The sequence below is a fragment of the Zeus faber genome, assembly GCF_960531495.2.
Source record: "Zeus faber genome assembly, chromosome: 6".
Classification (NCBI taxonomy): domain Eukaryota; kingdom Metazoa; phylum Chordata; class Actinopteri; order Zeiformes; family Zeidae; genus Zeus; species Zeus faber.
This window is the reverse complement of record NC_137201.1, coordinates 10,599,733-10,612,608: the sequence shown is the minus strand read 5'-3', so window position 1 is coordinate 10,612,608 and position 12,876 is coordinate 10,599,733. Positions and strand designations below refer to the sequence as shown.

Sequence of the window (12,876 nt, the reverse complement as noted above, 5' to 3'; positions counted from 1 at the left end):
ATAAAACAGAAAGAATCTCACAAAAAATGCACAGGGATAACATTTCAATGAGGAATTATAAATAAGGGGAATCAAATATATTTTGATGTGTGAATCACATGGACACGAACACTGCTCTCCGTGTACCCCGATCGCCTTCACTGCGATGACTTTGAGCAACATTAAAAGGAATGAATTATAATATATTTCCGTGATAATTTTCCATGATGGTCTGAATAAGTCGCTAAATTTGTTGCAAGTTGCTTTTCATAAATAAAGTCGCTACAATGGTCCAGAAACGTGCTAAATTTTGGCGACGATAGCAACACTGTTCCAGAATAAATTTAGTCATTTATATACTTATATTTACATTTATTTATGCATTTATTGCCTTGTTTATTTATTTCAGGATTTATTTCATTTACACATATATATTTTTTGTTGTTGTTTGTTTGTTTTTCTCTCTCTCTTTTTCTCTTACTGTGGTGACAGTAATGAGATCAATAATAGAGCTACTGCAACACAAATTGCTGATAAAGTTAATGCTGACTATACAATTTTTACAATTACATTGCATTTAGCAGACACTTTTATCCAAAGCGACTTACAATTATTCAAACACCGACGGACGCAGCCATCAGGAGCAATTAGGGGTTAAGTGTCTTGCTCAAGGACACTAGCATGCTAGCAGGAGGAGCCTGGGATTGGACCAGCAACGTTTAGATTACTAGAAGACCAGCTCTACCTCCTGAGCTACCATCCCCTATGATCGAAAGGTGTCAGAACACACAGATCGCTGCTTGCTGCATATGAGTCTGTGTAACCATAGAAGCAGAGTGGCCATGCTGACCCCTGTCGACCACTGAAAGCGCCTACAACGGGCACATGAGCATCAGAACTGGACCATGGAGCAATGGAGAAGGTGCCTGGTCTGATGAATCACGTTTTCTTCTACCTCATGTGGATGGCTGGTTGCATGTGTGTCCCTTGCCTGGCGAAGACATGGCACCAGTGGGGCTGCTCAATTATGGCGAAAATCAGAATGGTGGAGGGCGAGTTCAAGATGGTGTTTGAGGGAGACCTGCTGCGTCAGCTCCGGTAGGACTCATCCCTGCTGCGTGCTGCCTGGCCGGTGAGCACCGTGGCCAGGGAGAGCGCGAAGGAAGTCTGGCACACCTGGACCCCAACACCAGTCAGACTTCATGTTTGACAATAACATACAGTATATAATATATGTGCATAACAAATCAGAACCAGCACCCATAAAGAGTCACTTTATGGGATTCAGAAACCCCTGGTGAGGTTTCCTTAAGTTCAACTAAATATGCCACATGGTACAGTCACACCGTCGGTGTACATTCGCACCCTGGCTGAGAGCGGGTTTGGGAAGGGGCGAAAGCGCAGCGCTGTAATGGAAAGGGGTGCGCTGGATTTATAACGCAAGACAGACGAGAGCATCATTGCGAAATGGAATTTCAATTATTGTTTTATCTCTATCCTGTTTTCATATTCATTCCACAATCAAGCCAAAGTCGTAATTCAAAATAAAATTTGATTAACCGCCCAGCCCTCGGCACCAGAATACTTTATTGGAAGAGGGCAAGCTGGCGGCGGCAGTGTGATGCTCTGGGCAATGTTCTGCTGGGAAACCTTGAGTCCTGGCATTCATGTGGATGTTACTTGACACATACCATCTATGTAAAAATTGTTGCAGACCAAGTGCACCTCTACATGGCAACAGTGTTCCCTGATGGCAGTGGCCTCTTTCAGCAGGATAATGTGCCCTGCCACACTGTAAAAGATTGTTCAGGAATGGTTTGAGGGACATGATGTTCAAGAGTTCAAGGTGTTGACTTAGCCTCCAAATTACCCAGATGGCAATCCAATTAGGCATCTGTGGGATGTGCTGGAACAACAAGCCCGATCCATGGGCCCCACCTCACAACTTACAGAACTTAAAGGATCAGCTGCTAACATCTTGGTGCCAGATACCACAGGACACCTTCAGAGGTCTTGTGGAGTCCATGCCTCCACCGGTCAGAGCTGTTTTGGTGGCTTGAGGGGGAGCTACACAATATTAGGCAGGTGGTTTTAATGTTGTGGCTGATCAGTGTAGATTTTCATCAGGGCTGCAATGGTACAGTGGGCCCGCGGTTCGGTATGGATTATGTATTTTGGGGACAGGGTAATGGTATGGTTTTGGTATCTTTATATTGAAGAAAAAACAATACAATTAAGTTAAAAGGTGTAAAAAATGTTTTTATAGTAGTCTACAATAAATATCTAGCAGGGCCGACTCTTCCTATAGGCGAGCGCCTTGTGCGCCATCCCGTATGGGGGCGTGGAGAGGGAGCAATCGGGGCGTAATTTGCGCAACTGTGTCCAACTCTGATGTACCGGCGATGCGCGTGCTAACGATGGGCCAGAACAGTATGTCTTTATTTTATATCCCCTTATGGAACGATACAAGTGCGTATGGAAAGTATGGAATGACAGCATGCGTAATGCGGGCACTTTCTCCCTGACTCTCACTTAGGGACACGGCCATCCAAGGGGGTTATTTTCCAACTGGACAACTTGATTTATTGTACTCTTTACAAAAACATTTCTATGTAGTTTCATCCCGTGTTTCAATGGAAAAGGCTTGCTTAGCCACGCACAGTTGGAAATAATATAGACCTCTCGTGCAAAAACAGAAATGCTGAACAGAAATCCTGCACGGCTGATGTGGCCAGTGGAGCTGCAACAGTGGATTTACTGGGACGCGTGCACTTAAGGCACACCGCGGTGTGCCAGTGCGTCCGGTGAACTTCTATTGTGATACCATAATACCGTGGTTCACGTGTGCGTGTTGAACCGTAGGGTGAGTACCGAATGGTTCGGTAATGTATGTCATTGCTGCCATAACTCTGGAATTTCCCTTTGGGGATTAATAAAGTACCTTTTTCTTATCTTAACATACTGCGTACCGGTGCATCCCTAGTGTCTATCAAGTCAGTGTGGTGGGGGAAAAAAAGGTCAAATCCAATCCTTATGTGAAAGTCATTCTTCCCCTCTCTCATCCTAAATTCATGAATGAATGGATAAATTTAATATAATATCAATATTGTTCAATAACATATCAATAAGGCAGACCATAATTCCCTCACATCCATTACAAGGCACCATGAAATGTGACATGCACTAATCTGTCCAACCTGTCTTTTAGCCTCCTGTCCCTGGAGCTAGGAGGCGGAGCTGTGGGTGTGTCAGTGGAGGCAGAGTCTCGCCTCAGCCACACCCCATCCCTGTTGGAGAACGCCTTGTCGCAGGAGAACTCTGGGGTGGTGGGAGGGGCAACGGACGGCACTGTTGGCCTCACGCCGTGGCCGGCGGCACCCGACATCACCAGGGAAACCAGAAACAGTCTGAGGGACAACGGCTTGGGAGACTGGTGAGTAGAGACATATTTTCTGAAGGGTTCAAATGTATTGAAAAATGCTCGTCTGCTTTTTGCTGTTGTCTAATAGTGGTTCTCGTGTAATAGTTCAAGAGACGAGCTGAAGGAGCGACACGTGGGCTCACCCTACCACAGACGCTCCTACCACCTCACGCAGAACGACAGTCAGGACGCCAGTGCTGAGCAGAGGTAACACACAGTACACCAGATAGCTTATGTAGTGTCTTCACAAAGATTTGTGTTTCAGCCAGAGGCAAAGTCAACTCAAACAGGTATTAAACAAAGTACTTCTTTGTTGCATTCAGACCTAGATGTGGAGTTAAAGATGTGTCCCTGCCTTTACTGGTTAGTTGTCAAGCGGGGACTCATGTTGTTGGGGAAATGTCATATGTACCAGGTGTTACTGCTGTCATGCAGGGGCTCTACGAACAGTTCCACAACATCTATTTGTGTGTGTCCGTCCCAGTGACCATGATGATGAGGTTGCCAGCCTTGCATCATCCTCTGGGAATTGCGGTGCTCGCTCCTCCCACAGGCTCCCAGTGAAGGACTGGAAGACCTCGCCGCGAGGCTCACCCAAACTGAAGAGGAAGAGCAAAAAAGAGGATGGGTGTGTTGTGTAGCACAGTAATTCTCAACCTTTGACCTGAATTTGATATGCATCATCATGCCACAGAGTCATTTTTGTACATTCTCTAATAGTGCTAATGTCTTGTAAATGAAATATTTGAGAAGTTTATTTAGTAATCAATTTGCCGGGCACTCCTGAAACCTCTTCAAGGACCCCTGGACCTCATGTTAAGAAACACTGGTGCTCACCTCAGTGTTGGATTTCCAGCATGATGCCCTGTTTGCTCCCTATCCAGCTTGCATAAGAATGGCTCAAAAACGTATAAAATTCAGTATCATTTTTAAAGCCGGAGCTGTATCTGCCTAATGAATTGAACAGTGTGTTAAATACAGTATTTGAATTTCCCCTCTCCCTCCCTCTTGGCGCATTTTCTCAGAGACTCTTGTCAGTCCAGACAAACAGACCCTGGTCAGGTATGTTGTCCCCAATTGATTGATGATTGTGAAATGCAGATTACTGTATTTTCCAACGAGCTACATGTTTGATCGGTCTCTGTCTGTTGCCACAGATGAGTACTGAGCTGCAGGACGAGCTGCTGATGCTGCTGCGTGGCCAGCAGAGGGAGCTAGCTGAGCTACGGGGACAGATGGATGGCATGCAGAGCTCCGTTGTGGCCCATGTAGAGCACATCATGGCCAGCCACCAAGAACAGGAGCGTATCCTTCACATTGTTGAAACTTGGCTGGCGCCGTGTTTGGTTGTAATTTAACAAAAACTCCAGTCATGCGTCACTTGTCGTCAGACAACGTTTGGTGACAACTTTCACTGACCCTGTTTAACATGGAATGAGGAAACTGGTAGCGGGCTGAACTTGTCATCCACAAGGTAGAGCCCCCTGCTCTCAATTCAATATTGAGAGTTGGAGCAAACAAATAACCTCGGACGACAATTTTAAAAACCAAAATCAATAGCAAAAACTCTTTGTGCACACTGCCTTTGTGAGCTGTTTTTTTTCACTGCTCTCCCCCCGGCAACCCCTCAAGCAGTCATTCATTTCACACCAGTTAGTCTCACTGGCTCTTTTAATGACAGCTGATTTTTTATTTATTTTTTTCCACTTCAACTTAATGCTTTTGAGCTCCCTGGGGTTTTCCTTAAGAAACCATCCTGAGTAATTTCTATGTGCATCTCATTGAGCTTCTTTGCTTTGTGTGATTGTTGTCAGATAGTTTGAGCTTGTCTAACTGTTGGAACAGGGGAATTAACCTTTATTTCAGATTCAATTTAATCAAGATCCAGCATGCTGTATTTTGGTGCAAATAACGGTTATTCTTTACAAAAACTTAGGAAGGAAAAATTACACAATTGTGTTATCCAAAATGAAAACGAGCGAACAAGCTTTGTTAAATTCTGGAATGCAAATATTCCATAATGTAAAGCTGTTTTCCAGGTGAGGGGAAAATATGAAAAAGATAGGTAGAAAAGTTGAATTTTATTTATTTTGTCATTTCAAGGTTTTGAACCGTATTGCTTTCACTGTGACGATCAATCCCACCATGCTCCGTTGTGCTCCTTGACCCCCTCTGCGACCTCAGAGCGCCGACTGGAGCGCGTGCTGGTGGAGAGCCAGGGTCGCCAGCAGCAGCTACAAGAGCAGCTTAGCGCCGCAGTGACCAACAGAATGGACAGAGTGCTGAGGGAGGAGATGAAGAAGACCATCCCGCAAAGTAAGACACGCACGCATTAATAAAAACACGCAAGGTTACTGTTTGAGTGCTTTACTCACTCCCGCTACCGTAATTTTACCAACAGTGTTATATTAGTAATGTATTTTTTGAAGGTGTTTAATGTTTTAATCCTAGAATGCACATGTTGGTTCGAAAATGACATGACTTATAGGTGCAGTGTGTACAATTTAGTGGCATCTAGGGGTCAGGTTGCAGATCGCAACCAACTGAATACTTTTCCCCATGGCGGTGCAACATAGCGGCCTCCATGAAAAAGACAATGGCCGTTAAAACAAACCGGCTGGCTACGGGGTTGGGCAGAACGACGGAGGGAGACACAGGGTTAGCAACAGTTCGCGGGTCGGGAGTTTTATTTACAAGTTCCACATCAATCACGCTCAAGTGCCGAAATAATAATATGTTAATAGAAATAAAGCTCAGGGCGAGATAAACAATAGACGGAGGGTTTCTGGCGCCAGACAGAGTGCTCCACTCTGAGCACTCTCAGGCTCTCTCTCAGGCGCTCTCTGCCTTACTGAAAGACAAAACAGACATTAATAAACCGATCCCCAGCCGCTGTTGGCCAAACAACTTAATTGGCCAAAGTCGGTGCCGAACCCAGGGCGAGCCAGCCTAGCAACCGGCCTTCCCCTCACATCCAGCCACCGGGTCGACGACGCCTCCCTGTCCGCCACAGCCTTTGTCGGTTCTGGGCTACTGTACTCAACATGGCGGTACAACGTGTCCGTCTCCGTGGAACGAGACCGCTCCCTATGTAGATTAAATACGGTTCATTCTAAGGTAACAAAAACACAACGATTCTTATTTTCATTGGATTATACACAAATTAAAACATTCTTATGAATGAATGAAAGTCCATTCCGTAAATTCTACACACTGCACCTTTTAATATTAGTTTGTACATATTATTAAATTAATATTGAATTCAACAATTTCATTCAAATGAGAATCAATGAGTTCATTTAATCCAAAACACCTTAATTAAGGAATTCCTTGAATTTTAGGTGGTTTAAAAAAAACATTACATTTTACAATTATTTTATTTTGTCCAAAACGACTTGTAAATGAATCTTACACCAATTTACCCAGTTATCTGGAGCAGTTAAGTGTCTTGCTCAAGGACACTTCAGCATGCTACCAGGAGGAGCCTGGGATTGAACCCGGCAATCCTTTGATAAGTGGACAGGCCCGCTCTACATCCTGATTCACTGCCCCCCCCCCCCCCCCCCCCCCCCCCAAGTCAGAGTGCTATGTTATTTGCAGTCCTTGACATTAGTAAGACCACCCGGTTTTCGTAAGCAAAAGGTTAAATGAAGCGCGGTGGTGGAGACGCACCAAAAAGTTTCTCTCTCTCTCTCTCTCTGTCTCTCTCTCTGTGTGTGTGTGTGTGTGTGTGTGTGTGTGTGTGTGTGTGTGTGTGTGTGTGTGTGTGTGTGTGTGTGTGTGTGTGTGTGTGTGTGTGTGTGTGTGTGTGTGTGTGTGTGTGTGTGTGTGTGCGCGCGCATACATACACACACCCACACAGGTACTGTATCAAAACAGGTACTCCTCACACGAGTTCTGTTCCGATACCGTTATTTCACGGAAAGGGGGGATAGCAATTGCAAACGCTAGTGTAGTGAATACTGACAGATTGTGGGAGGGAGACTGTGAACGGTGATATATAGTGTGATGCGTGATGAGATGCTTGACACTGACACGCCGTGGTATTGTACACAGCGTACAATACAGACTGGTCAGAGAGCTGGTCGTAAGTCCGAACGGTCGCTAGTGTGTGTGTGTGTGTCCAGTACATTTATTGGGTATTTAACCTACATCCACTGATATGCAGCACTGAGTGGTACTTTATTATCCATCGAGGTGTAACGCTGCATTGCTGAGGTAAAATGAGAAGTGGGAGAGTTGTAATAAAGCACAAAAATGTAACTGTAATGTTAACATATGAAACATGAGATGCACCAATCGGTCGGCTAGTGACCGGAATTGGTCAATTTTCACCTGCCGAGTGTGATCAGATCCCATGATGTATTTGTCATTAGTGTACAGCAGATCGGAAATTGGATTCTGCAGGCTAGACTTAAAAAAACCCACATCAGAAATAGGAATCGGCACAGAATACTGCAATCGGTGCATCTCTAGTTGGTAAACATGTTCAGTAACTTTATGAGGTGATGCATTTCAAGGGGTATATCCTAATGAGATTAATTTGTATACTGTATATAGTTAGCCATAGTAGCTCACATATGATGAGATGAGCCTCGTTATGAGACACTACGGTGTGAATAACTAATGTAGTCATTTAGCTGCAGTAACTCGAATGCCACGGAGACTCCCTGTTACACTACTGTGCTCCTCAAAATATTTCCCCAAGGTTGGCAGGTCTGGAAAAACTGCCAATGCAACAAACCTGTTTCTGCTACCCGGGTGAAAAACAAACACCTGCATCAAACCAAACACTTGCAGAAAAATCTGAGAGTTAGACATGCCTTATAATCAGAAAAGGAAATGGAGAATGGAGCCTGTCGCTTATTACTTGTCCGAAGACTCATCCCCAGATATTCTTTAATGTAGTTGACCTGTTACTGGACTGCCAGTCAGTGGCAAGTATCTTTCTGAAACAATGATACTCACAGTGCCATGATTAAATTGTCATGAACTAATTGAGTTAAATTAGATTCATGTCTGTCTATTGCTATTTGAAACCTTTGCCTCAGTTTATTACACTAGTTGTAGGATAGATTTAATTTTACTTATTATTTTGTAAATACAGGAACAAAATTATTCCAAGTGTCTCCCCAGAATTTGACATTTATTTTGTTTTGCTTGACCCCTGATATTCCTGAATGTGTGTTTTAAGCACTTCAAAATTCATCAATGTCCCATGTCATTTCTTTAAAGGTTAGATGTGGAAAGACACACTAATCAGGTTATACTTTTCTTTAATTTCAATATCACAATGCATATTGTCCAAATGTCATGTCTTCCACATTTCCTACCATAAAGGAAACATGACAATAGGAAACATGGGCCCACATATAAAGATGCACAGATATCCATTGGATAGCCATTGAGAAAAGTTAAGAAAAGTTGCAGTATATTATATAAGTGTATTGTGGCAGTTAATTACGATCCACGGTGGGGTTCTCTTGCTCCTCCGTTGTCTTCTCAGCTGGAGAATGTTGTTTTCTGGTTCGCATTTGAGATGCACAAATCACTCATTGCAGAGAACAAAGATGAATAAGTCACAGCGTGGTTAAATATTTCAAATTCCCCACAAGAAAAGACCTTTTACCGATGTACTTTCATTAGATTACTTTTCTTGTATAGTGTAGACACCAAGTTACCACAAATTATTAATCATCTCTAGTTCTACAGCTATTTCCTTCCCTCCTACCACATTGTTTTGCTTTTCTGTTGTTGCTTGATCTCCAATTCACTTTGTTAGGCCTATACATATGTGTTGTTCTGTTTAGAAGAAGTATAAGCTGATTTTCCACCCTATACTTGCCTTTTGTCATGTCAGCTGTACATTTTTTGGGGTCGCCCCTGATTCATTTTGGGAGTAGTTCAACTCTGAACCACCTCTCTCCCTGCACTCCTCCAGCCATCTCCAAGAGCCTGGAGCCTGTGACCTCCCAGCTCAACAACACGGTCGCAGCCAAGCTGACAGCTGTGGAGATCGCCATGAAGGACAATGTGAGCAAGGTCGTCAAGTCCAAGGTGGGTAGGAAGACCAAAGCCCCTGTTTAGATGAAGGCTTGTTTCTCTTTTCCCCTGCTGTGCAATACCAACGAACACTTTATCACAAGGATAGGTTTTCACCAGGGATGCATCTGATGCTCTCCACTCACCACTGCAAAGATTTGATACAGAGCGCCATAACAAACATGGAACATATTGGAGAAAAGTGACTTGATTTTGATTCCGAGAAGCGTGTTGGATGACTTGTCGAAAAGGTGGATATTTGTTCAGTCAATATGGTCTAATGACCCCAAACTATTCATTACAAGTAGTGTCTCTGAGCAGTGAAGGTTTTTTTTACTTGGACTGAATATCTTAATTATAACACTGTATTGATGCATCCCTAGATTTCATAAGATTCCAAATGGCCAACAATTCTCTTGAACTTGAACTTACAAATATATATATATATTTTAACAAATTGTCCCCCTGCCCCTTTTCTAATTGCAACTACTTCCTGGTTAACAGAACACAACCGACGCCATTGGACGAGCTGTGGCCGAGGCGATGCAGGGCCCCATCCAGGCGGCTTATAAGGACACGTTCCAGAGTGTAGTGCTGCCTGTTTTTGAGAAGGGATGTCAGTCCATGTTCCAGCAGATCAACGACAGCTTCAAACGGGGCACACAAGAATGTAAGATTATGTAGGATTTCTCATCAGAATCTGTTATTATAATGGGTTTTGTACCCAGTTGCACCATGGAATCCGATTATAGGTGGGGTTTTAATAGTCCAGCATTTAAACATCAAATGTTTTTTGTTCTGGTTACTACATGGTTATTAAATCTACTGCAAAGCGTTTTTTAGACAGGGCCCTGGCAGCTCTGTCTCGACAACGGCCCTGCGTCAGAGTGCAAAAGGTTCATGCTGACACATTGTGAGAGCAAGCGCCATTATTTTCAAGTGAGGCATGTTGTGACGTTAGCAGAATGTTCAGTGAATGCTGAATGGTTTTCATATGCCAAAAAACAAATTACATGCTACGGTCATTTCCATCTCCAACATGGTTGAATGTGCAACACTCCACTACCGATTCAGATTATATTTCACACTATTAATTTTCAGTTGTTCATTGAGGTTGTTGGTGTGGCTGACAAAGCTCCAATTCCTTTTGAGAAACTGCAGGGGACTTGCTTTTTTTAGAGGTGCCCTGTTTTCGATCCCCAAGTACCTGAGTTCAGGGTCTGTTAATGAAAGAGTTGAGTGAATTTTTTTCTCTTTCAGAGCCACAGGAGCAGTCTTTATAAAATTGTGTTTTTTTGTAGTGAGGGGTAGGACATTGACACATCGATTAGTCTTCTGTTTATTCAGTTGAGGCTCATTTTTGAGGCACAAATTTGTTCAAACTCCTTCTTACCTTACGGACTGGCCTTGAAACTAATAAATATTTCCTGTTTGCACTATTTATTAACTTCATCAGTGTTTTTTTATATCCTCTTATCTTTTTCTCTAGCCAGCCCTTCATTTGATACATTATTTCCTGAAGCACCTTGCTCTGTATTGCTTTGGCATTGCTCAATGTGTTCCTAATACAATGATTTGTTTGTGGCGCTCCAGACATCCAGCAGCTTGAGGCCCATGCAAAGAGCAGGAAGCAAAGAGAGCAGGAAGCCAGAGATCCTGTGGTTGGCCAGCTCCAGCAGATGGTTGATAGTTTCCAGAGTTCCAATGATCAACTGACTAATAGTGTCACTGCCAGTGTCCGAGCCGAGGTGCAGCACCAGCTCCAGATGATGGTGGCCAAGTACGTAACCAAACTACTGTCAGCAAACTACTGCTTTAGACAAGAATTGTTGGTGAACTTTGATTGGGGATTCTTGTTATCAAGTGTTTTTTTTTTTTGGCACTAGTTTCATAGAATATATTGGTTGATATTGCACATCAATCAGCAAAATTTATATGGTGAACTGTCCTCATGTGCATTTAGTGTCATTGAAATTACTACTCATCAGTATTATTATTAATTTCATTGTATTTTTCCCCATAATGCCCCTTATGAATACATCTTCAATGAATTTTTAATTACTATGAATACCACTCTTGTGGTGTATCTGAAGTAGGGGTGTGACGGTATGAAATTTTCACAGTATGATAATCATACCACTCAATATCACGATTTTCTGTATATCACAATATCAGCAGACCTGCCAACCTGTACACATTTTGTGTACAAACTACATAATTCTTCATCAAAATGCCAGCGGAAACTACGCATAAAAAAATGTTTTTTGATTTTATAGATATAAAATGTAATTACGGTAAACAATCAATACAAAACAATACCGTACATGTATTGGCTATTTGACTACATCCCTTGGATTGGACCAGATGTGGTTCTGTATCCCCTCCCTCTCCTCTCATCAACATCCACTGATAGCAGCACTGAGTGGTACTTTATTGTCCACTGAGGCGTAACACAGCATTGCTGGTAAAATGGGAAGTGGGAGAGTTATAATAAAGCAAAAGAATTTGACAGTAATGTTAACATACAAAACATGAGATGCACCGATCAGTCGGCCGGTTACCGGAATGGGTTGGCTTTCGGCAGCCGATCAGTGTCTTATATATTTTCAGATTCTGTGCCGGTCAAATATACAGCCTGATACAGTTCTCACGTACTGTACTGGTAAAAATTATAATGTAACGTAGTTGCGTAGTTGACGCTCAAAAAAGAGAGCAAAATAAATAAAACGTCAGCTGTTTGGAGGTCCCTAAAGGTAAATTAATAATATTAGATCAATTGTTTATCTATTGCCTGACAATATTCTAACATTGTACAGACTGTGTATCTTTCACTGGCACAGCTAGGATCGTGATGAAAAGTTTGATTCTTTTTTGAGACTCGGTTCTTGAAGAGTCAATCAGTAAAACAAGTTGTTCGATTTGATTCACTTGGTTTCATGCACGGTGGGGGAAGGAGGATTTCCAGTGAAAGACAGTGAGAAGAGTTGATCATTTATTTTATTCGTTTATTTTTTTGTAGTGATTCCAATTTATTTTGGAATACCAAGTACCATATAAATATAATATAAATGTATATTTGCACTTAAAGTGAAAGACTTTAATTTGAAGTTTGAACTGGACATTTCCATGTTAGTTATATGTTGTGTCCTACTAAAAGTCAGTGAGTTAGATTTATACTGAAACTTGGTGACAGTCACATATTCAATTTTATTGGAACTCAGCGACAGTTTCATGTTCTATTATTGTTCCATCGTGAATAATGAACAATAATAAACTCAAAATCAGCAATCTCACTAGTTTGGTAACTGAAAATTGAAGCAGTAGTCTGTATGTGCAGCTGTCCAATCACATGAGCGTGATCAGATCACATGATGTATTTGTCATTAGTGTGCAGCAGATCGGAAATTGGAATCTGCAGGCTATACTTAAAAAAA

At 42.5% G+C, this 12,876-nt stretch overlaps 1 protein-coding gene across 1 annotated transcript in view; it reads left to right on the top strand.

Annotated features, from left to right (window-relative positions):
• The window catches only part of edc4 (enhancer of mRNA decapping 4), a gene marked incomplete at its 3' end in the record, with an annotated part of 53,072 nt that overhangs the window by 28,130 nt on the left and 12,066 nt on the right, over nt 1-12,876 (top strand). Inside the window, exons 19-27 of the mRNA XM_080001989.1 lie at nt 3,188-3,412; nt 3,506-3,607; nt 3,885-4,028; nt 4,426-4,462; nt 4,558-4,705; nt 5,585-5,716; nt 9,342-9,457; nt 9,947-10,112; nt 11,036-11,222. Coding sequence (XP_079858115.1) covers nt 3,188-3,412; nt 3,506-3,607; nt 3,885-4,028; nt 4,426-4,462; nt 4,558-4,705; nt 5,585-5,716; nt 9,342-9,457; nt 9,947-10,112; nt 11,036-11,222 — 1,257 coding nt within the window. The remainder of the gene's footprint in view (nt 1-3,187; nt 3,413-3,505; nt 3,608-3,884; nt 4,029-4,425; nt 4,463-4,557; nt 4,706-5,584; nt 5,717-9,341; nt 9,458-9,946; nt 10,113-11,035; nt 11,223-12,876) is intronic.